Source organism: Pleuronectes platessa, chromosome 2, assembly GCF_947347685.1.
Source record: "Pleuronectes platessa chromosome 2, fPlePla1.1, whole genome shotgun sequence".
Classification (NCBI taxonomy): Eukaryota; Metazoa; Chordata; class Actinopteri; order Pleuronectiformes; family Pleuronectidae; genus Pleuronectes; species Pleuronectes platessa.
The window spans coordinates 3,992,339-4,015,633 of record NC_070627.1 but is presented as its reverse complement, the minus strand read 5'-3'; the positions used below and the strand labels follow the sequence as shown (position 1 = coordinate 4,015,633).

Here is a 23,295-nt window from a genome sequence, read left to right as displayed (position 1 = left end):
AATGTTTGTGTCCGGGAACAGAAAAACTTTCTGAAACTTTGACTCCAGATGAGAGAAGTGAACGACAGCTGATCAGGACAGAAAAAAGTTGATGGGACAGATGATAAGTTACATGAAAAGTTAGGAATTATTAAATAAGATTCTTCATGGTTAATCAAAAACAGTTTTGACCTTTTTTAAAATCAAAATTATGACGTATTATCTCAAAGTTTTGATTTAAAACTCGATTATCTCTGTCTCGTTCTGGCAGGAATGTTGTTTTTACAGTGGTTTCATTTTGTGAAGCCCTCGTTCTGTCTGGTCCCTGCAGCAATGCTAGAAAACAATTAGAAAGCTTGAAGACGTATAGATCTATAAATGCAATACTTTACAATATGTAACCACAGTATTCAGTATATAATGTTGTAGGAGGAGCTCCCACCTGCCGAAGGAGTTTGAGGAGCATCTGACTTTGAGGATTAAAAAGTGTTTTGTCATGTTAGCAGGTTATTTGAAGATTTGATTGATCAAAGTTTCTGTGTTTAAAACATTAAAACCAAATAATGCTGTTAAAACATATCAGAGGAAAAACTCAGTATTCATAATATGATTATTGATAAAATGTTCTATTGCAAACTGAATTCCACTCTGTAACGTATACTGACCACACTAAAGTAAAAAGGTTCATTACATGTGACGGCATTCACTGAAGAATATGTGGTCCCCCCCCCCCCCCCCCAAGGGTTGAGTACTTTAGATGTGTTTTATAACGGGACAGTTTCCGATGATGAAAGAACAGGAGGAACTCCAAGTGGACTTTAAATTATTCCAGTTTTTGTTTCCACGATGATCAGATGACAGCTCTTAGGTGAAAGGGTTCAAGTCTGAGACCAACACGGAGCGGGTCCTCTTGTGATTGGCCGGGAGGCGTCCTCCTACAGTGACGCCACAGGAGCGAGTCCCTCACCGTGCTCCAGGTGGTGGTGGTGGTGGTGCAGCTCCGCTTTACACACTGTGGCCGAGCTGCAGTGGAGCGACGTGAGGACCGACGGCTCCTCGTCACCTGGAAGATCCAAATGAATGATTAAAACTATAAATAAAATAAAAAAACACAGATACAAACAAAAACATATTGTTTATTAAGTGAAATTATCTGTAGGTGCAAGTCGGCCAGCAGGGCTCTAATGATGATGTTTTAAATGTAGTGAGTTTCTACAAAGTCATGGCCGCCGGCCTTACCCAGGCCCGAAGAGGATGATTCACTGTCGGCCACGGAGGAGGAGTCGGCCTGGTCATGTGACAGTCCCTCCATCAGGGGAATGGACAGCTCCGACGAAGGGACCGACGAATCGTAGATGCCGGAATCCCGAGGAGGGGGGAGCTCTGGAGGGGTGGGGTGGCCTTCTTCTTCTTCCTGGGTGGAGCCAGGAAACAGCCCCTCCTGCAGGATGGACGGAGCAGAGGAGGAGGTGGAGGATTCTTCAGGGGAAAGTCCAGACACTCCAGAGCTGGACCTGAAGGAGAGGAAGAGGAGCAGCCGTCAGACTGAGAATGTCTCCTACTTCCTGCTGTGGAGTCAAAAGCAGCAGTTGGGGGGGGGGGGAATGAACTCCAGATAATCTCCTGAAACGTTCCGGGGGGGGGGGGGGGGGGGCGTGAGAACAGTTTGAAAAGTGAGAAACACAACAAGAACGGGAATATCTCAGGATGAAGAAGAAGAGAAGACGTCAACTTGGAAAGAGCTGATTCTGGACTTTTTGTTTATGTTCTGAAAAGAAAAACACTTTATGAAGTTATGTGTTGTGTCCTCCCTGCTGCTCCACCCATCACCTGAACGCTCCACAGGTCTCTGGGCTGCTGTGAATGCAGAATCTCTGGTTGCATTCTTACAGAGTTATAAAGAGTTTAGTCTGAAACCTGCTGAACAGACAAATGTGAGAACTGCCTCAAGTTTCATTTGAGAAAAACTGAAAACTTCCAAAATGTGTCCCTGAGAACTTAACCCTTAATGCTCAAAGGAGGTCTTTGTCTTTTCTTTACCTTGAGGTGGGTCCCAGCAGGGAACCAGAGCCGTGTGGCAGACCTGGACTGGGACAGAGACCAGGACTGGGGCAAAGACCAGGACTAGGACTAGGACTGGAGCTGAGATTGAGACTGGGACTGGAGCCAGGAGCCAGCAGGAGCATGTTCCTTTTCGGGACTCCATTCCTGCCCTCGAGCGGCGGCGTCCTCACCGCCACCTCGTTCAGCACCAAACCGGAGTCAAACCTCCGCTCGGGCGGCGGCGAGGAGGAGGAGGAGGAGCAGGGAGTCTTCGGAGGACTGGAACCCGGGACGGTGGGGAGAGGAGAATGTTTGGGAGAAGCCCCGGATGAGGCCGAGGAGGCCGCGGCAGGAGCCAGCTGCTTCTCGAACCAGTCGGGGTTCTGGCTGATGTGCTGGTGCATGTTGCAGATGGAGACGTAGAGCGAGCGTCCAGACTTGCTCCTGAAGTAGTTCCTCCTGGAGACGTTGACCGGCTGCTGCTCCCGGTCGGTCAGGCTGGACTGACCGGAGTGGAGGCGACTGAAGAGCTGAGGCAGCTGGTCCATCAGCTTGAACCTGAAGGAACAGCAAACAGGAAGTATCACTGCATCTGGTGACTGGGCGTTCAGAGGATCAGCTTAACAACTTGATTGTTTTCTGTTGATTTTAGTTGTATGTGTATATTATGTCATTCTGTCCACAGGTCTGTATTTACCTGGGAGCCAGACTCAACATGGTGGGGATGTCGTTTTCTGTGGAGTAGTCGAAGTACACCGCCATGTAGCGGTTCAGCTCCTGAGCCCCCCCGCCCTCACTCTGCTTCGCCATGCGCAGCTTTTCGGCGACCATGGCCACGCCCACCGTGAACAGGTCACTGCCAGAACCACAGACCGGGGCGCTGCTGCTGCTACTGGTGGTGCGGCGACTGACCGGCGTCTTCCCTCTGCGACTCTTCTTCTCCACATAGTATCTGCAGGAAGGGAACAGAGCGGATTAGAACCTAACGTGTGAGGGAAGAGGGACGATGGTTGGATCAATGATTCAGGAGAAGAGTTATTGATCTGTGGATCTGTTCTTTCCTTTTTTAATATTTGGAATGGGCTTTGTTAAAGGCTCATGGCTATGGGATAAGTGGTTTTCAGACATTCACTCTAGATAATATCCAGAAAAAAAATAAAATAAGAGATTGTCCAGTTCAGAGTCCTGAGATATTTGTGTATTTTAGTTTTTTAAACATTTGTGTCCATAGTTATTTTAGAAGTGTTAACAACACAACCTGCTAGCTGGGAATTTTCCAGATTTTATTTTGACATTTCCTGGAAGATTTGAGCAACTGTCTCTGAGCTTTGAGTTCGTGAACACACAGAGAGTTAACTTAAATAAAAATAAGAAAGGGAGAAATGGGACAAGCAAGAGAAAAACAAGGAAAGCATGAAGGAGGGAAGAAGGGAAGGTAACAATGGATGGACAGAATGAAGGATGGTATTTTAACAAGGGGAGGAGCTGAGGACATGTGATCAAGCAATAACGAATGTGACGCCTCCAAATATAAACTTAGACTTTATCTTTCAGTGAGAGAAGCTGCTGAGTATCTAACATCTCATCGAAGTTTGAATAGAATGTTGTTGATGTTGATTATAAAGCAGTTAATCATTAATCTAGCACCATCTAGTGGCCGCTGCTTCACTGTGTGGCCCTCCGAGGTGAGGTCAGAAAGGCAGAGTGGCGTACCGGAGGCCTTTGGAGCAGACGGTGATGATGTAGTTGGCGTCGTCCAGCTGGCGGCTGAGCCACGACATCTGACCCTCCTTACACATCTCCAGATGTTCCCACAGGTCCAACACAACCTGAACACAGGGGGGAGCCACCAACAGTCAAACTGGGAACCATTGTTACGTTGGTTTCCCTCTAGGTGTCGGTGTTGAGCTACGCTGTCTCACCTCACAGTTGCAGAAGTCCTGCAGGAAGTAGGCGAAGCTCTGGATGACGCTGGTGTGCTTGGGGCTGTCTCTGTTGGAGTAACAGATGAAGACTTTGGGTCGAGGCCACGGCCGCTCCGGGCTCAACGCCGCGCTCTGATTGGACGACTCGCTGCTCTCCTCGTCCAGCTGGCTGTAGATGTTTTCTGACAGAAGAAGATGAAACGATGAGGCGGATTGATCAGAGCACTGTTAGGTCTGTAAACATGTTCAAATAACGCAGCGTCAGTGAATTAAGATATTAACAAAGAATCCTCATTATCTATTAATGTGTATGTTATTTCACTGATGAATCATTTGGTCAATACGATGTCAGAGAATAGGGAAAATAATAAATTCCGTCTTTCAATCAATCAATTATGCCAATCACCGTCAGAAAAATCAATTAAAACCAATTCAGATTAAGAGACTAATGCATATCAGAGCAATCAATAACAGAAAAGACAATAATCAAAAGATAATTGAGTGTATATCCAACCACATATTCTCACCCTGCTGTTTCTTGCGACACATGACAGTGAAGAGCGTGGCGAAGGCGGACATTAAGACCAGAGGCACCGTGATGGCCATGGCACGGATAGGCCCCGCCCAGGCGGAGTGGGCTGGAGGACAAAACAAATACACCCGGCGTGAGACAATAGAATTCAGTCGTTTAAAGCAAAAGTAGGAAAGTGAACACGCTGAAACCTATTCTGCTTTCAGACATTCACTGGACTCCAGATGTTTTCCTCAGGTTATTCAAAGTGGCTGCATGTAGAGAACTGCATGTGTAACGTGTGTGTCTCACCCTGGCTGACGTAGTACTGCGTCTGTCTCCTGGTCGTGTTCCCGTCGTCTCTCAGCTGACAGGAGAAGAAAGAAATCAATAAACCGAAAGGAGAGGGAGGAACAGAGGAAATAAACCGGTGTGTGAACAGACACATCATGAGGAGTCTCATCCGTGTGCTGCGTTCACTGACCTCTACAGTGTAGGTTCCTGGAGTGACGTTCTGGAGGATACATGTAGTTTTGAGCTGGTTCACGTCCTGCACAGAGTTAACAGAGCACTTAGACTGTGGAAACTTAATGTAGAGTATTATACTTCATCAATCACATATTTTAACATCAAAGTGTAAATGTGGCCTCACTGGTTTGCAGCGCTGCAGCCTGAAAGGCCCGTCGTGCCTCAGCTTGTAGTACAGGTTGTAGAAGTGGAAGCCGAAGGAGGCCGGCGCCTGGTCGAAGGCCACGTGCAGGTTGGAGCCCAGCTGAGACACGTTCAGGGTCTTCGGCTTCCAGACTGCACAGACGAGCAGAAAACAAACATCAACCTCCGATTAACACAACAAAAACAGACACTTCCTGTGTGTACATGTGGCTCTGGTGAGTGGACTTACATGGTTTGCAGACTAAGTTGTCTGATCCCAGGAGGACTTCACACGCTGTGACACACAAACACAAACAGTCGTCTTAGATATAAGTTATATATAGATATAGCACAGACATTATATTATATTATATTATATTATACTGCATTACATTGCATATTGCAATCCGACACTGTTCACTGTCTTGCATCTTGCATTTCACTTTTTACTTCACTTTTTATATCTTTTATCTATTATATATATTTTATTTAGATATGTTTATGTCTAAATAAATGTTACTTTGTATAAATATTAGACAAAGGGAGTAAATAGGTAAATATATATTGTTTCTTTTCATTGCTTTTCTTATGTGTGTTGTATTTTGTTGTGTTTTTGTGTTTTTATGTTTTTATATTCATTGTATGCACCAATAACCAGAGCAAATTATTTGTAGGTGTAAACCTACTTGGCAATAAATACTTTCTGATTCTGATTCTGAAGTTAACAGAGAAACATCCAGGCTTTGTTCAGCTCATCTTGTGAGTTAGTGACCAGTCAGTGAATGGACTGAACTTCAGTAAAAACAGGATGATTAGAATCAGATTATTTATGCTACCAGTATGTGCACAGAGCTAAACTAAACTTGACATAATCTGGACCATTCTTTTCTTGTATATTTCAATTCTCTCTCCCTGTCGGCCTGTGATTATCTATAACGTGATAAATCAATGAATCTGCAAAGGACTCGATCTCGTCAGGATCTGGGCGGAGCTGAACTCACAGTTGGTCCTGAGGAACGATGGAGGGAAGAAACTCTCGTTCATCAGAGTCGGGAAAGGAACAACACGAACCATGTAGTCGGTGTCGAAAGTCAAACCGCCGAACGGCTGACTGCTCAGCTTCTGGAGGGGGGGGGGGGGATACAAATAAATGATCAGTAAACGAGAAAACAAGCTTTATCTATATTTCACTTGTCTTAATAAAGATCCAAACAGAAAGGAATCAGAACTCATATTTAATTCTCTGAGAGTTCAGGTGTTTCTTTCTCACCGTGCTCTTGTGAGAGAAGTTGAGTTGTCGTGGATCTTTGAGGATGAGATGTTGACACTGTTTCCCTTCTGGATTCTTGTCCTCCAGATAAACTCTGAAGCCTTTAATGTGTTCGATCCCTGAAGAGACAGAGACAGAGAGTTCAGCCTCCGACACAGGGTCACCAGGGACAGCGGGGGGGGGGGGGGGGGGGGGGGGGGGGGGGGCCTGCAGCGCCCTCCACTGGCAAGGGGCTGGAACTACAAAACAAAAACGCTGACCGACTTCCACAGGCTCTTTCCTCGATTCCTTATCGCCTCCATTTATCTACTTCACTAAATCACTTATTTGTTCCTGTCCTCACCCAATGCATCCTCTGCCTGCTTGTGATCTTCCTTGCTTCCTTTCCTTCCTCTGTTGTTTTTCCTTTCCTTGCGTCTCCTCTCTCATTTTCTTTCCTCCTCTCGTCACAAAACTACCTGTCCTCATTTAGTCTCCTTCTTCACTTCCCTCCCTGCCTTCCTTTCTCCTTTCCCTCCCTTCTTTTTGTTCACTCTCCTTCACAACTCACCTTCATTTTTCTTTCCTCTTTTCCTGTCCTTGTTCCTTTTCCACTTCCTATCTCCTCTCTTTCTTTCCTTTCGTTCCCTCCTCACTAAACTACCTCTCCTCGTCTCCTCTTCTTATGTAATTCCCTCCTTTCCTCACCTCGTGTCAACTATTTCTTTCCTTTGTCTCGTCTCCTCTTCGCCTCCCCCACCCTCATCCTCACTGATCCTAAAAGACACGTCTGTCCTGTAATTACACCTTTGTATCCACAGGACATGTTTTTCCTATTAACAAAAAAGAGAGAGAGAGAGAGAGAGAGAGAGAGAGAGAGAGAGAGAGAGAGAGAGACACAAAGGTAGGAAGAGAGAGAAGGATGTTTGGAGAGAAAGAGAGAGGGATAGAGGGAGAGAGAAAGACAGAGAGAGAGGGACAGTGGGAGAGAGGGGGGGATTGAGGAAGACAGAGAGAGAAAGAGGGACTGATGGAGGGAGGAAGAGAAAGAGAGAGGAAGAGAAAGCGAGATGAAGAGAAAGAGAGAAAGAGAGAGCGCGAGAGAGAGAGAGACAGAGAGGAGAGAGGGGGAGAGAGAGTGTATTCAGGAATCTGCCTCAAGACAGGAAAACCTGTTCTTCTGCTCGCTCGCTCCCTCTCTCTCGCTCGCTCTCTGTCCCTTTTTCTCCCTCCCTCTCTCCCTCTCTCTCTCTCTCTACCTCTCTCTCCCTCCCTCTCTCTCTCGGATGTTTTGCATGTTAGCAGCAGCTGCAGTGACGCCAGGTTGCTGCTCAGGTTTTATATTTTTGTTCCTTCTCTTCAGAGCTGAGATCTTAATCTTCCGGCCCTGATTCAAAGTCTTTATGAGCCACAGGTGAAGAGGTGCAGATCCTCCACTGTGATACACACTAAAGTTCAAAAAGCACAGGAAACTTTTTACTGAGCTAAAACATCTTAACAACCTTTGCTGTGACATCTGCTGTTCCAGAGGATAAATCACGAGATCCTAGTGATTCCCCCGTCACATAAAAGTGCAGAATGTGATATAAAACCATGGAAAGCAGCAAAGCTTCATGTTGTTGAAGGTGGAACGTGTAAATGTTGAGCTCTGTTGACGATAAGACTAGAAACGTTCTGTATATATAAAGTATTTGCTGTATTTACAGATCAGGGACAACACTTGATCAATAATAGACTGTTAATGAAGATGGATGAAGCTAAATATCCCTGATACTTTGACTTCCTAGTTCAGCCATTGTCCCATCCACTGAAGTGGAGGAGGTGGGGTTTATGAGCTGTACTGCAGCCAGCCACCAGGGGGCCATCGAGACGCTTTTGGCTTCACTTTTGGGAGCCGTCCTGTCGTCCATCTTTATATCCACACAATGATATACTATGAACGTTTTTAAGAAGTGAGTTGAACATCTTTAACAGACGTCTGATCATCATAGACAATATCTACCACCAGCTATGAAACCATCTTGTAAAGTGAATAACTTTCCCAGTTTGTTTTGGAAACTTCCAGCAGTGACACTGAGCAGAAGCTGTTCACACGAGACCTGGAACATTTCCTGGAACCTTTCTGTGTCAGTGAGAAAACAACAGAGTGGATTGTCACAGGCAGCGAGGGAGGTTCACCTTACACCGAGCACATGCACCGACACACATTCCTTCACGGTCAAATCCTGGTATTGTTGTGTGTGATGTGATCCTCTCTCTTTCTCAGACTGATCAAAGGGACACACACACACACACACACACATACACTCACACACACAGGCAGGCACACACACACACACACACACAGGCAGGCTAATCTTACAGATTTGAGCTCTTTGAAGGTTTTACTTTCCTGTTCCTCCTCCCTCACTTTTCCTCTTCCCTCTCTTAAACTTTCTCTCTGAAGAACCTTTGAGAAGATTGCTGACGGACACAGAGGGCGACAGACAGGGCGACAGACAGGACGACAGACAGGGCGACAGACAGGGCGACAGACAGGGCGACAGACAGGGCGACAGACAGGGCGACAGACAGGGCGACAGACAGGTAAGTTACCTAATGGACTTGGAGACCAGTGGACCACCACAGCGGCCTGGTCGTCACAGGACAGGTGGCTGAAGGAGACGTTGGCGACCTCGTGGATGACATGTTTCCCCAGTGGGTAGTTTATTGAACAGTCTGAAGGGCGAGAGACGGAGAAAGAGAGATTAATAACCACAGTGCATGTGACCAATTAAACATTATATATATTTCAACACTTTAAACCTGATCTACACGTGTTGCCATCAGCATCTTTCTGTTCATTTCTCTCATTGTGTCAATGTTTCTGTCTGAGGTGCAGAAACGTCTGAGCCCTTTAGACGTTTCTGAGCTGAGACCATTTTTAAAGTCGTCTAAACAATTATAACAACTCCCTTTTGATTTAATCTTCATCTCTCCATCATTTGCTGTGGTTCAATGGTTTGTTCTTTTCGATGCAGCACCAAACACTTTAAAACAAGTTAGTGAAAGGTGGAGTTTTCTCCTGTAGTGAACGTTCATTTTACATTTACTCTTAAGGTGTTTTCTGATAAAACGATAACTGATTAGTAATTTCAGTCATTTCTCAACCATTTAAAAACAAAGAGAAGAATTTCTCCCTTTCTTTAATTTTATGACTGTAAACAGAATATTTTGTTATTTGGGGTTTTAGGACCTTAAATCAAACAAAAACAAGACATGTGACAACATAACCTGAGGAGAAGAGGATTTAATCTCTTCTTTTTGGTAAATATATTTCTGACTGAGAAAATTAAAGCTCAGAATTGAGGAGATAAAGAGAAATATAAGGTCATGTGACATGTGTGAGACTAGCTGAAGACATATGTTGAGAACAGGACACCGCTGCTTAAACAGGACACTCAGGAGACGTCTGCACTGAACTGTCATTCACACAAAACCACACCCATGTGTACTCTGACACCTCCCCCACCTCCTCCTCCTCCTGTTCCTGACATTTCTCTGGTGAAAGACGAAGTTTGACGGGCGGAGGAAGAGGAGGAGGACGAAGAAGAGCAGCCAGCCATGAACCGGGAGGGACCGGAGGAGAAAAGACGGACTTAGGACGCAGAAAGGAAAAGGGGGCGTAAGCTCAGACACGACTGACTGCTCCTCCTTCCTACTGCCACATATTGACGGAGAAGACTGAGGCGGAGGAAGAGAAGGGGAGCTTAAAAAAGGATGGAGGTGATAGAGATGAGGTTAAAGGGCATGGGATACACAAGGTCAATGCTCCTTTTCCTCTGGCCTCCTCGTCCTCCTCAAAGCGGGGTCATGTTCAGGGCTCAAGGAGAAGGTCGCGGCTGGTCGCTCCTCTTCCTCCTCCTCGGCCATCATAAAGCTCCTCTATAGGATGTAAGGAGGAGGGAAAGGTCGCAGCTTAATTGTTACTCCTCTTCCTCCGTCAATCCTCTTTGACCTCAGAGCTTCTTTGAAAGACAAATGACGGGAGGAAGAGGAGGATGAAAGAGGAGATAAGAGGAGAAGTTCACAGCTGGATGACGAGGAGAAAACCCTTTCCTTCCATTTAAAGAAGCAGAAAAGGAGGTTGGAGCTTTCACACAACCTTCCTCCTCCTCTTCCTCTCCCTCTTTTCCAAAGCTCCCGAGAGTTGAGGACAAAGTAAAGACCGAGGAAGACAAAGAAAGTCTTCTTCTCTCCTGTGTCAAAAATCGAACAATGCATCTCTGCCGCTTTTTACCGGCCCCTTCAGGCCCCTCGTCCCAAACCCTCCTGCTGAGTTCATATCAGAAAACAGCTTCATAGAAATATAGAATTCCCCTAAATATGCCAGAATTCCACAGGTTCTGTCTCGGTCTGTGTCCCATTGTTCATGCGGATGACAACAAACAAACAAACAAACAAACAAACAAACAGACAGACGTGTAAACACAACCTCTTTGGCAAAGCTTACTTCGACTTATAATCAATATATTATCAATATATATTAGGTGTATTTGGTATTTAATCAATATACACAACAGTGTGTGTCTGTTGGTGGTAGTGAGGGAACATGTCACTGTACAACAATGCATATTAGTTATTAAGATCAGTCATTAGATAGTTTTGGTCTATACGTTGTTTTTTTTGGGGCTATAAGAAATACTCAATGTCTCCAGACTTGTGTGTGTGAAGATTTTCTGATCTCAACCCATGTGACCAACTGCAGGTCAAAGGTCGCCCTGCTTTATATTCTCCATGACATCACTGCAAACACAGTCCGAGTCCGAAGAAGGAAACTCGGAGGCTCCTCCTCCTTCATCCTCTCATCCTCCTCCAGCTGGAGGTTCACAGGAAAGGAGGCAGTGAGGTGTGTCACACCCTCAACACACACACACAGAGACACACACACAAACACACCTCAGTACACACACACAATGAGACTGAGTCCGATTGTCATGCTAAAACACCTCCGTGCTCCACTGTGGCTTAAACCTTGCGGGTCTAAAAACTTGTTCTGTTTCCTCAGTTCTTAAAGAGGATCCATCATCATGACCTTCTGACCCCTGACCTCCACATCGGTCGGTGACATAATATGTATTAAGATCAGATTCAATGAAAATGAATCACTTTAGGAGAGAAAGGGAGTCAGGGCCGCTGTTTTTTATTTTTATCTAAAGGAGCAGTTTCACATTTTTATAAATACGAAAACATGTTTATCTTGTCTTAGCATTAAGACTCGTAGAGGACAAGTAATTAAGAGCGGCAACAATTAGTCACAGAAAAACGAGGAAGTCCTCTTAAATGATTCATTCTATCATTTTTCAATCAAAGTTACCAAAGAAATATTGTTTTCTGGCTCTGCAGCGTGAAAACTTCTTCATTTATAAACATGGCAGACATGTGAGCGCCTCTGGTCAGAAGAGACAGAGGAGACTCGACCCCTTGTTATTCAGGGAGTTTGCATTTTTCATATTTCAGAGACTAAATGAGTAACTAACTGGAGAATGTTTCGTTAATGGAATTATAACCAACACATTCATGGATGTATCATTCATGTTAAACAAAAGAAGGGGTTTATTATAATGAAGTTTCATTGGTTTAGTGTTTTCTGATTTAAAAAATAATTCTCACCGCTTATAGGACTAAAACTATTTATATAGTTTAATATGAGGACTGCTTGAAAACTGGGACACACACACACACACACACACAAACACACACACACGCACACACACAAAAAGGAACGTGCTTCTCGCTCATGGTCACGGACAAAGGCAGGAGGGAGGGATCGGCCACGGCTCAGGAACTTGACTTTTACAGAATAAAGAACAAAAGAGGAGGAAGACGGTGGAGGAGGAGGAGGAGGAGGAGGAGGAGGAGGTGCAGGGTCTGATGAGGATTTCCTTCCCTGGTATGTTGGGATCTGATCAGATATTAGCAATGAAAATGTTCTGACACTGTTCCACCTTAATGTTGGACATGAAGAGGGATTGACTCACAATTCCCAACAACACTGAAGACCAGTTCAATGTAGAAACAGGATCATCACATGATTTAATACCAAAGTGCGACTGGGTTCCAGCTCCTGAATGTTCAATGTAAGAAACTGTTGAAACTCACTCTCAGCTCTGAAGGTGACGGCCAACCTGCGACCTCCATCTGCCCCCGACTGCACCTGAGAGAGAGAAGATCACATGACATTAAAGAAAAGACCTGGATGTCTGTTAGTTCAATGAGAGACCTAACTTTGTTAAAACACTTTGTGGGCTCTGTGTTTTAATCACATCTATTAAAAGGGATGTTTCTGATAAACTTGCTGCAGCGAAACTGACTCAGGTTGCAAATGACGTCACCGGCACAAGATGGCGGCGCTCGTATCCAGGATGTTTTGGCTTCATTGTTGGAAAGAGGGACGAGGCTGGAGACGCAGTGTCCATCTTTATTTACGGTCTATGGTCCCAACAAATGGACGCATGTAATAAAAGCAGTAACTTGAAAATGTCACTTTTAGTTCCTGCTGCTTCGGGACTTTGACTGTAACGTGACACCAGGCTCCATCGGGTGGTGTCAGACCTGGAACTCTCCCTCCTAGCTCCACCCAGCAGCTCTATCCAACACAAAGGGCAGCAGATGGAGCAGCGCATGATGAGCACTGAGATAAGCGGAGCTACAGTTACCCAGAATCCCCCTCTCTGCATCCCAGGACACAGACGCTGATCCTCATAAGGTTTGAGCAGAGCAGAGCGGGTTTATAGGTTTGACCTTGTTTCTATGTTAAACACACACTCACACTCACACACACACACTTGAAGTTGTTACAGAGGTGTCAGACTGTGGTCACACACAACAACCACACGCACACACCTGAAATCAATCAGACAGACCCCCTACTGTGTGTGTGTGTGTGTGTCTGTGTGTGTGTGTTACAGAAGGTGTGCCATGCTTGTTAGCAGCCAATGTACCTCAACAGCCCATCCACACACATACGTTTGTAATTATATCCTCGTGAAGACCTTCATTGACACAATACGTCCCCCGGCCCTTAAAACCAACACTTGCATCGACTATAAACCAGAAGTAAAGCATCAAACGTCCCTTTGAAGAAGTGAGGACAGAGGGAAATGTCCTTAGAAAGACAGAAACACACACACACACACAGAAACACACACACACACACACACACCTTTCCTGTCGCTATTAATTATATATTTAGTTTCGGCTGCCGACCTTTGACCCTTCCAGGTTTACACGCTGCTGTGACCACACATGTCCTGCTGGCAGCATGAAATGGGAGGCTAATTAAAAAAAAAAAATCACAAAAAAATAGCAGACTTCCTGACTGGTTGCACTGGGAAGAAAGTACCATGCCCCGGGAAACGCTGGTGCTTGGAATGTGGGAGGAAACCAGAGTATCTGGGGAATCGAACACCTCAACTGCACCGACCTCCGGATAATCTCCTGAAGTCACCAATAGGGGGCGTGTGTGAACACAACCAGTGGGCGTGTAGACAACGTTCCTAACACGCAATCGACGCAAAACTGAAAAAGTAAAAACGGGAATACAAGTATCTATGATACAGGGATTAACTGTAAAGCTCCGGAGTAAGTTTTTGTATTTTATCCATCAACTGATTTATGAATTGTTAAATAAACGAGCCAATCGTTCTTGCTTGTATCTGATTGGCCGCTGCCTCCATGGCTCACCCATGTTCCCCCTCTTGTGTTGTGGACGACAGTTTGTTTGTTGGAATCATTTTGTGTCTGGAGCCGAGCTGCATCCCTACAGTGCCGTCATTCTAACTAATGAGAGATCGGCATTTTTCTCCACACATGCTGTTGTCAGTTTACATCTGTACATTCCAACAGAACGGAGGCTGTTACCAAACATGTCTAATGCCGACAAAGTGCCCAACAGAGACAATCCTACACTATCTCACAGCGTCAGACACTTTTCAATAGCTCCGAATTGAAAACCACGAGAAAAAACCTTCACACTTTACAACTGACAATTCCTCAAATATAAAACACAGAGGAAAATACTTGTCTTCCTTCCTGTGGCCAGGTGTTTCTCACTAGTAATAATCATTATAATCTCTCCCCCCCCCCCCAACACACACACACAGACACACACAGACACACACCCTGGGGCCAAAGCAAACTGAGTCACGTCATCAAACAACTCACGAGGAAAGAAGATAAAAACAAAACTAAGATAATAAAAGAACAGTTCATTATTCGTAATAAAAAAAAAGAACAGAGGAGCAGCTGTTGGAGGTCAAACAGTTCAGAGACACATGCCGAGTGTTTGGAGAAAGGTTGCAGGTTCGACTCTGTGCTTCAACTCACTTTTTAAAACACAAACATCAAGAATCACAAGCGAATTTCTAATATAAAAACACAAGAAGTTTCAGCATGAAAAGATCAGAGCTCCCCTTTGGAAAAACCCCCACGTACACACACACACACACACACACACAGACACACACACAAACGCACACACAAGCACACAATCAGCTCCTGCTCTAATCAGGCCAGCTCAGTTAGCTGAACATCAACAGTAATTAATCACAGCGCCAGAGGAAAAGCACAGGAAAAAGAGCGAGGGAGAGGAGGATGCAAGGAGGAAGGAAAGATCGCCAGAAAAAGGGAGGAGGACGGGAGACGTAATCAGCGGGCCTGCAGGGAAGGAAGGTGGGAAGGAAGAACGAGAAGAGGAAGGAGGGAAGAGGAGAAGGAGGAATCTGATTAAACAGGAACTCCTTCAATTACAGCTTTCAAGGTTCATGTAGCAGATTTGTCCTCTGCCTCGTCCTGTTTGGGGCCAACAGAGCAGTTCCAGATGTGGGACAGAGAACATGGGACACACTCCCTGTTGACCTCTAATCAACAGACTCTCGTGAGCTGAGCCACAGACGCTGAGAGGAGTTCTGCTCGGAGAACCAGGACCAGAGCTGGGTCATGAGCTCCATTACTCTGTCTGTACAGAATGAGCAGCTGTCAGGAGGCGAAGATTCATAATCTGAACTTATTATTTCCTTCATAATCTGAACTTATTATTCCCTCAGAAAGGTTCAGAGTATTGTCTTGAGACAAAGTTCTTGAAGGGTTGTTTGTATTTAGACAAACTTTTTAAAAACTACTTCTGTTGTTTCTGCTTCGGAACGTCTAAGAGTGAAGTGTTATTTAAAGTTAGGGTTGATCATTTGTTTCTAAAACACTTTCTTATTAGTTGAATTTCTCTTCACGTTACAAAAGCCATCAGTATATTAAATTGTCTGTGGCACTCACACAACTAAACAACACAACTCTTCAGTCTGAACCATACAATTGGCTGCTGATTGTCTGTCACTAAAGCTGCTTTCAAAATGAACTCCGCGGCTCTTCTGTATTTTCTCAAGAGGAGGTGCATGTGTGTAAATCTCTATCATTTTCTCTATTAGAGAAAAGAAGCAGCCTGTGTGTGGCTGTGACCGGGCGTCACACATTAGAGCTGCAGCAACACAATCGTTAGTCGACTTAGTAGAACGGCACAAAGAACCGAACACACAACACTGTGTGGTTGTGTGTTCGGTTGATGAGGGTCTTGTTCCTGCAAAGGCCTCAGGGCTCAAAACTTAGCTCTGTTTCCCTAATGTCTTCCTGTCTCTTACAAACACCCCCCCCCCCCCCCCTCCCCACACACACACACACACACACACACACTCACAAACACTACCATATGGGACAACATGGTTGCACCGGACATCTACAGTATTTGTGTGCTTTTAAGGAGCATTAACTTGCCAGTGCAACACTAGATCTGTTTAGGGGGAATTCCCTCTGGGTAAAAAAAACCCGGAGAATTGGCTGCAGACTAAAACCCGGAGTTTGTGTTTCACACATGCAGAACACAGCAGGAGGCCGATCTGCACGTCCACAACGAATCCGCTGCGTTATTCAGGCGAGAGGCGGAGCAGCCGCGTGCTGAATGTCTACGTCAAGTCCCGCCTCCTGTATCCTCTACCCAGACGACCCCCCCCCCCCCCCCCCCCCCCCCTTTGAATGTTCTGGGAATGTTCCTGTTGATGTGAATGTGTCCAACCAGGACAATGTCCCACTGCTTTCTTCATATGTGAAGGAAAATCTCCAGACAGTTTTCTGGAGATTAATTAATTTAGTTAATTTCTAAAACAATATACTGTATATCCATTATTCTGTTAAACCAGTCTGAAACTGTGGTGGGACAAATACAGTGTGTATAGGTTATAAGTTATAGGTTATAGGTTATAGGTTAGACAATGCATGCAGTAGTGTCAGAGACAAAGTAAAGAAACACAAAGAAACACAGCGGAGCTTCTCCCGGGAAGAACAAGTAAAACCAGACAAACACTGTTAAAGCCTAAATGACCTCCTTCTGTGGATTTACATCTTCACCAGAGTGAAACCAGCTCCCATAAAACTGGATGAAAGGATTGCATTGGCTTTTATAATGGATTTTAGTTTTAGTGTGAGCGTTGACATATCCATCGTGCTTTTTAATTTATTAAAATTTATGATTAAAACGACATGACGAGAAGGTGACACGAGATCAAACTGAGTGAAAACACAACTTTGTCAAAAACTGTGCAACTTCCAACTGCTGCTCAGGCCTCATGGAATCATAAACTTTAAACTGGAAGAGCAGTAGTCTTCTTTTTACTGGTTCAGGGTTCCAGTGTGGACAGGAGATCGAGGTACACCTCGTCCCTGTGTGCTACAGATCCATAAATCATCAGGTGCTGATGGTGAAAACAGACACAGTGATGACACACGGAGAAGAGCTCTTCAACATGTGAGCCTGAGAGGACCATCCGTCCCACAGCGGATATGAGATTCCCAGTGTTTACACCAGTTCACTCACAATGGTTCTCTGGATAACTAAGTCTCAAATTCAGTACAAACCTTTCTCCCCTCAAACATTAGAATTTCCTGTTCTATTAAAACAAACACAATGATATGATATTAAAAAAAAAATCATGGTTGAAGAAATACAAAAATATAACAATGTGTATGTGTGTGTGTGTGTGTGTGTGTGTGTGTGTGTGTGTGTGTGTGTGTGTCTGTGCACGTTCGGGAGCAGCCAACCAGAGATTTCCCACCGCAGGAACAAAACCTGCAGCTTCCTCCTCGTGCATGACTGCTCCTGAATGACCCCCCACACCACTCCTCTTCATCCCAGCTCCTCCTCCTCCTCCTCCCCCTCTACCTCCTCACCCAGGAAGAGCCACCCCACTCCTGCTGTGCCAGCTTGTCTTTTAAAAGACTCCCTCCTCCTCCTCTTCCCCGAGAGAGAGGACGAGGACAAACTGTGTCTTTCCTCTGAAGAGACAGAAGCTGACGTCAGGCGCCTGATGACACTGAACCTGTGCAGAGTGTGCGAGGGTCTCGAACCCGTGGACACAAACTGAGAAGAGTTCGACTTCCCGGACGAGCCACAAGAATGAAACCCGCTCCCCTTCATCCAGCACAGAGAATCAGCTCAGCCAAGCAAAGAGTAAAGATATGAAGCAGTGAGAAACTGACGGTCCAACTCCAACTTCCAACAACTGTTTGATTTATATGTTGATTTAAAACTGCTGCAACAATCATGAATCCTAATAAACACTATGTAAAAAAACCACGTTTCACAAATCTGCTTTTTAAAGAATAAACGAAGCAACAAGAGTGAAACAGACATAGTTCTTCTTTAGTTATGCTCTGATTTAATCTTGTTCATGATGTATTTTCTTATGTTCTGGTTTTTGTATATTTCTTTTTTTACTTTTCTTTTTTAATCATGGCTATATTGCTTGCACAATTTATAAATGTGGTTATAGGACATAAATAAATTCATTCAAATGGTTCTTCTCTTGTTTTTCACCTGAAGATGTAATGGAAATAATAAACATTGCAAATAAATAGACTAAAAAGCTGATTTAATACCTTAATTAGACAAACACATTTTTTTATATACCAGAAAAGAGGCTGTCAAATGTTTAATGTTTTCTGAATCTGAGCAGATGTTCAGGAGCTTTGTCTGAATAAAATAAGAATAAAGCAAAAGTATGAATTAAATCAGGAACTGAGTTTCTCAACCTCACCACATATTCGAAGCCAATTTTAAGTATTTGACTGTTCAGGTGGATGTGCTGCAACACGTGGGTGCGTCAACATATCAGACTTTCTCACACAAACACACACACATGCGCCAGTTTTGTGCAACGTGACAAAAATACCAGCCCGTTCAGAGCTTAATATGCAAATTACAGGAAGTGTCAGGCTTCCACGTTGTCTTTGAATGTGTCACCACCTGAATAAGACTGTGGATAAGAATGGACAACTTGTTTTTCACTTCCTCCTACTGTACAGAAAGGAAGCCAAAACATCCCGGTCATGGGAGCTGCCATCTTGTACTGGTGATGTCATTCTTAACCAGAGTCTGCGCCGTAGTGGAGACGCTGTATTCACACACTCGACCAATCACGAGTCAGGCTCAGCTGTCGATGTTTTCCACATTTTTAAAACAATCAATTTGACTGTTTACTTCGGTCGAGGCTGGATTTGTGACCTATACTCCAGCCAGCCACCAGGGGGACGACCAATACATATTAGCTTCTCTTCTGGGGAGCCCTTCAAGTTTTTCGTTAAGTATTAAGTGAAGTATCTTCTGTCCGTCTCCAAGTACTCTGCCTTACACATTCTCAGTCTGTCCATTAATGGAAAAATCTGTTTCCTTATTTTTGGTGCCGAGCCGAGAATCTCATTCCCAAGAAAAACCGGAGAGGATAAAGACATGTTTAGTTTTTTATGGAGGAGGTGAAGGTCAAGCATCGACCCTTCATCCTCGGCCTGATCCAGTCCCCAGAACACCAGAAAACCACACGTGTTTCACATCGGACGCCCACCCAGCCGTGACGCCCTCTGAGGCCTCCTGATGCCAAGAACACATCGGAGCCCCAGAGGATGATGGGATACGTGACATGGTTACACAGTGGAAACCTGCGTTGACAAGCGAGGGGAGGGGGAGAGAGAAAGAAGGATGAGGAATAGAGAGCGGAACACAGAGAGAGAGGAGGAAGCTGAATGATTTCCTGGTGAGTCTTCCTCCGCTGAGACCGATGTGATGACTTCAACAGATGTGTTGAACCAGAGAGAGAGAGAGAGAGAGAGAAGCATCTCAATCATCAGTGTGGCCTCCTGCCTCGACCTGAAACATCCAGTGAAGAAGAAAGTTTCCTTTAAGTGCTTCAGTGACTCTGAAGAAGCCTGATTGTTTGTCCATTTGGACACTTGAAGGGGAATTCCACAGGTTCTCCACACGAAGCTCTTTCAGGTGTGGAGGAGAACTCTGTGCGGGGGAGTGGAACAGGCCCCTAGTGGCTCCAGAGGGAACTCGGTGAAGTCTGATAAAGTGATCAAGGGACTCGAGTGCAGCATCGGTTTGATCTGAAGACTACACGTTTGAAAATGAAAGCACTCTGGGGGTTTTGAGTTAGAAGGAAGTGAGGTTACCAGACCTCTGAGGCCCGATCCTCATCCCCGCTCGAGTCAACATCTCAATGCTTCTAACATAACACACACCACACATCTCCAACTGAGCTGCCAGGGGCCGAGCTTCCTCATTACTAATGTTACCATCCAGCCATTGGCGGTGCGGGAGGCGACATGTGTCACCAGCACATCAGACCAACGTTTCAGAGACAACCATTCAAACCTATGGGGAACTTAAAGTCAAAGCCACGGCCACACCGGGATCTGAACCAAGGACCTTCTTGCTAACCTGTGAACCACTGTGCCGCCCTGACAAAAACCCCAGTAGACAGTACAACACATTAATGATCCCGATCCCTGTTAGAACAGAGGCCCCAGTTTAATCTTCCTCCAGCCAAAGAATGTTTAGAACAAAAGACTTAATTGATTAATTGCCGATCAAAATAGCCAATGGACTAACCAGTTAATCAACTAATTATCTCAGGGGAACATACCTGACCCCGACCTTTCAAACACAACGCACACATGGGGAACTGGCAAAGCATTTATGTGACACACACACGCACGCACACAGCTCTAATAACTTCACACCTGTAGAATAGCAAGTCCTCGCACCCCCGTCAAGCAGCCTTTGAAGTGTGCGTTTCTGAAAAGAGAGGGGAAGCAGGGAGAGAGAGGGGGAGGTGTGTGTGTGTGTGTGTGTGTGTGTGTGTGTGTGGTAGGGGGGTGGTGGAAGGGGAGGGTCGCAGGAAGGAATGTTTCTTCAGAGTAAACAGTGTGAAGCTTCCTGTAGAAAACACTTCAAAGCCAGGGAGAGGAAACAAGGATAACACACACACACACACACGCACACACACACGCACACACACACACGCACGCACGCACACACAGGCAGGTAGGAGTCATCTATCAACACAGGAAAATTAAAACCTGTAGAGAGTGTGCGCTTTCACTCACACACACACGACCAGATAATTCTACTTTCCATGACACAAACATGAAAAAGAATATCACATTACACACTTTTTAAACACATCTTACACACACACACACACTTTCTCTAAAGGTTTGTCTTTGTTATTATTTTGACCATTAATTGACCAACAGATTCATTTGAGTATTGATTAATTGTTTCGGTATTTTCAAACTCTGAGAAGCAGAAACTCGTGGAAACACACGTTCTCAAACTCCATTTGTATCAATAACTACACAACATGGATGCAGAACTGCACAAACCACAAACATTCAGTCGCCTGGTCTGAAGCTGAAGCTGGGATGTGGACCCAGGAGCCACCAGGGATGAAACACAGCACATTGAGAAGCTGTGTGTTCCGAAGCCTGTTCAAAGTGCAGCACAGATCAAAAGCTGCTTCATTCATGTTCAGGAACAAAAGCTGCTGTGAGGTTGTGACACAGAACAATGTGGAGGTGGCGGGTCGGGTCGTTACCTCCGACAGGGAGGTTTCCCCTCGGCCTGTTTGGTGGTGGATTGGTTTTTAATCAAGATTACGCAAAAACTACAGAACGGATTTCCATGCACCTCGGTGGATTGAGGTGATACGGGTCAGGAGGAGGATCCAGCTATTTGTTCTCATCTACCTGAGAATTTGTGAGATATCTACAGACATTTTTTTATAGATATATTCCTGTTTTTATCTACACACACAATGCAGGTCATTTCATTTACAAACTGTAATTCACCATAATCTCAAAATTAACAGAATGAAATGGAATTTTAACCATTGATTTTCTGGTTCTCTTTGGGCTACATGAAGTTTGTTATTGTAATTATATATATATATATATAGTATATTATTTCTTAGTATATTTATTGCAATTTCTCTCTCCTTGAATCATTATATGTCAGTTTATATCATTGTGATGTTTCCAAAGAAAACAAAAAAAACACAATCATTGACCTTAGGAAGTCATCTTTAAAAATCTGCATAGATCTCATACGTATTTTTCATATTTAAGTTAGGTTTAGTTTTTAGTAGTGGTTTACTTTTTAACTGTCTGTTCAGAAGGTAATGGTTCTAAAAGGTGAGGTTTTATTGGATATAAATCCAGCACCATGTGTTATATGTGGGCCACATTTAAGGAAAACACTTGCTTTAATAAAAACTGATGGAAAGTTGCTTTTCAAACGTCTGCAAACTTAGAAATGAGAACTTTTTTTAACTTGAGTCTGGTCCGTGCGTAAAACGTGAGCTCCAGCTCCGCGCAGGTGAGGAAGGTATCGACAGGGACGCTCCACACAGCGAAGTTAAGATTAAACTAACAAACTGAAGATTAAACTAAACCCAACATTCCCACACCAGTTTATCTCCAGTACAACTGAGGTGAAACCAGCAGAAAGCCACCGAGCAGCAGGAACCTGGAGGGTTTTGGAGACTTGGAGACGACCGACCCAGGATCAGCTTTACGCTTCGTGTCGTTACATCTGCACGATGAAAGTAAAGTTAAGAGTTCTCTACCTTGAAGCCACATTTCTCCTGGTTCGGGTTCCTGGTTCCTGAGGTCGTAGATCCACCAGGAACATATAAGAGCAGAAAGAAGCCGGAGAGAGAGATGAAGAAAGTGCGAGGAGCCGCCATTCCTCCCTCAAGTCTGAGCAACTCTGAGAGGAGGAGGAGGAGGAGAGGAGGTGTGTGTGAGAGAGAGAGAGAGAGAGAGAGAGAGAGAGAGAGAGAGAGAGAGAGAGAGAGAGAGAGAGAGAGAGAATGTGTGTGTGCGTGCGTGCGTGTGCGTGCGTGCGATCTCTACAGTGGCGGATCTAGGATTTCTCTAATTCAGGGGCCATGAAGGGGCCACAATTTACACAGCCGGGGGAATTCCCTGTCAATCATCCACGCACTGTTCCTGATTCAGTCTAAAGCTGTTTCCAGACACGACCAAGTTTAGAAAAATAAAATTTCTAGACAAAATGTCATATTTGTTGTTAGCATTGATAAGAAAAGACGAGATAAACTTTGTTGATCCCACACTGGGGAAATTGATTTGTTGCAGTGGCCGATAGAATTACGTCAACAAGAGAATAAAATAAGCAATAAAATAGTCAAATAAAAAAATAGGCTGTGATTAGTATTTTTAGAAGACTACTGACAGGACAGGAGCACTTCAAGGGCCAATCAGAAGTCAGCATGGGGCCAGTTCTTGACTCTAACACCTTGATTTATTGTCAGATAATCTGAGTCGGTGACAAATCATCAGACAAATACATGAAAACATTTCTATAAAAAAGTTGAGTTCAAAAGTCAAAGTTGCAAAAGGCTCATGGGATTTTTCTGTCTTGTTTTTGTGAGTATGATTCTCCTCCCAAAATTGGAGAGAGAATGTATATTTAAAAAAGGTTTCTGTCCATCCCCTCTTCTCAGGACTGCACTACCACAGCGTCTGTATATCGCCCTCTTGTGGCCAAAGGTTAG

General features: G+C 44.7%; 1 protein-coding gene across 3 annotated transcripts; it reads right to left on the bottom strand.

The window, feature by feature from the left end:
• Window positions 1-715: 715 nt before the first annotated feature.
• il17rd (interleukin 17 receptor D) lies at window positions 716-22,511 on the bottom strand. Of its 3 annotated transcripts, XM_053438233.1 has the most exons (16): window positions 22,345-22,511; window positions 12,500-12,554; window positions 8,954-9,076; window positions 6,380-6,498; window positions 6,111-6,231; window positions 5,360-5,404; window positions 5,111-5,262; window positions 4,943-5,008; window positions 4,771-4,825; window positions 4,475-4,585; window positions 3,945-4,129; window positions 3,736-3,851; window positions 2,720-2,974; window positions 2,020-2,580; window positions 1,219-1,493; window positions 716-1,042 (listed from the first exon to the last, which is right to left on the bottom strand). In XM_053438233.1, exons 1-16 carry the CDS (start codon window positions 22,462-22,464, stop codon window positions 915-917), a joined length of 2,487 nt encoding a protein of 828 aa, XP_053294208.1. In that variant the 5' UTR covers window positions 22,465-22,511; the 3' UTR covers window positions 716-914. The 3 variants fall into 3 exon arrangements, with proteins under 3 accessions (XP_053294208.1, XP_053294217.1, XP_053294227.1); XM_053438242.1 differs by lacking the exons at window positions 8,954-9,076; window positions 12,500-12,554; window positions 22,345-22,511 and adding an exon at window positions 6,930-7,482; XM_053438252.1 differs by lacking the exons at window positions 8,954-9,076; window positions 12,500-12,554; window positions 22,345-22,511 and adding an exon at window positions 7,067-7,482.
• Window positions 22,512-23,295: the final 784 nt, after the last annotated feature.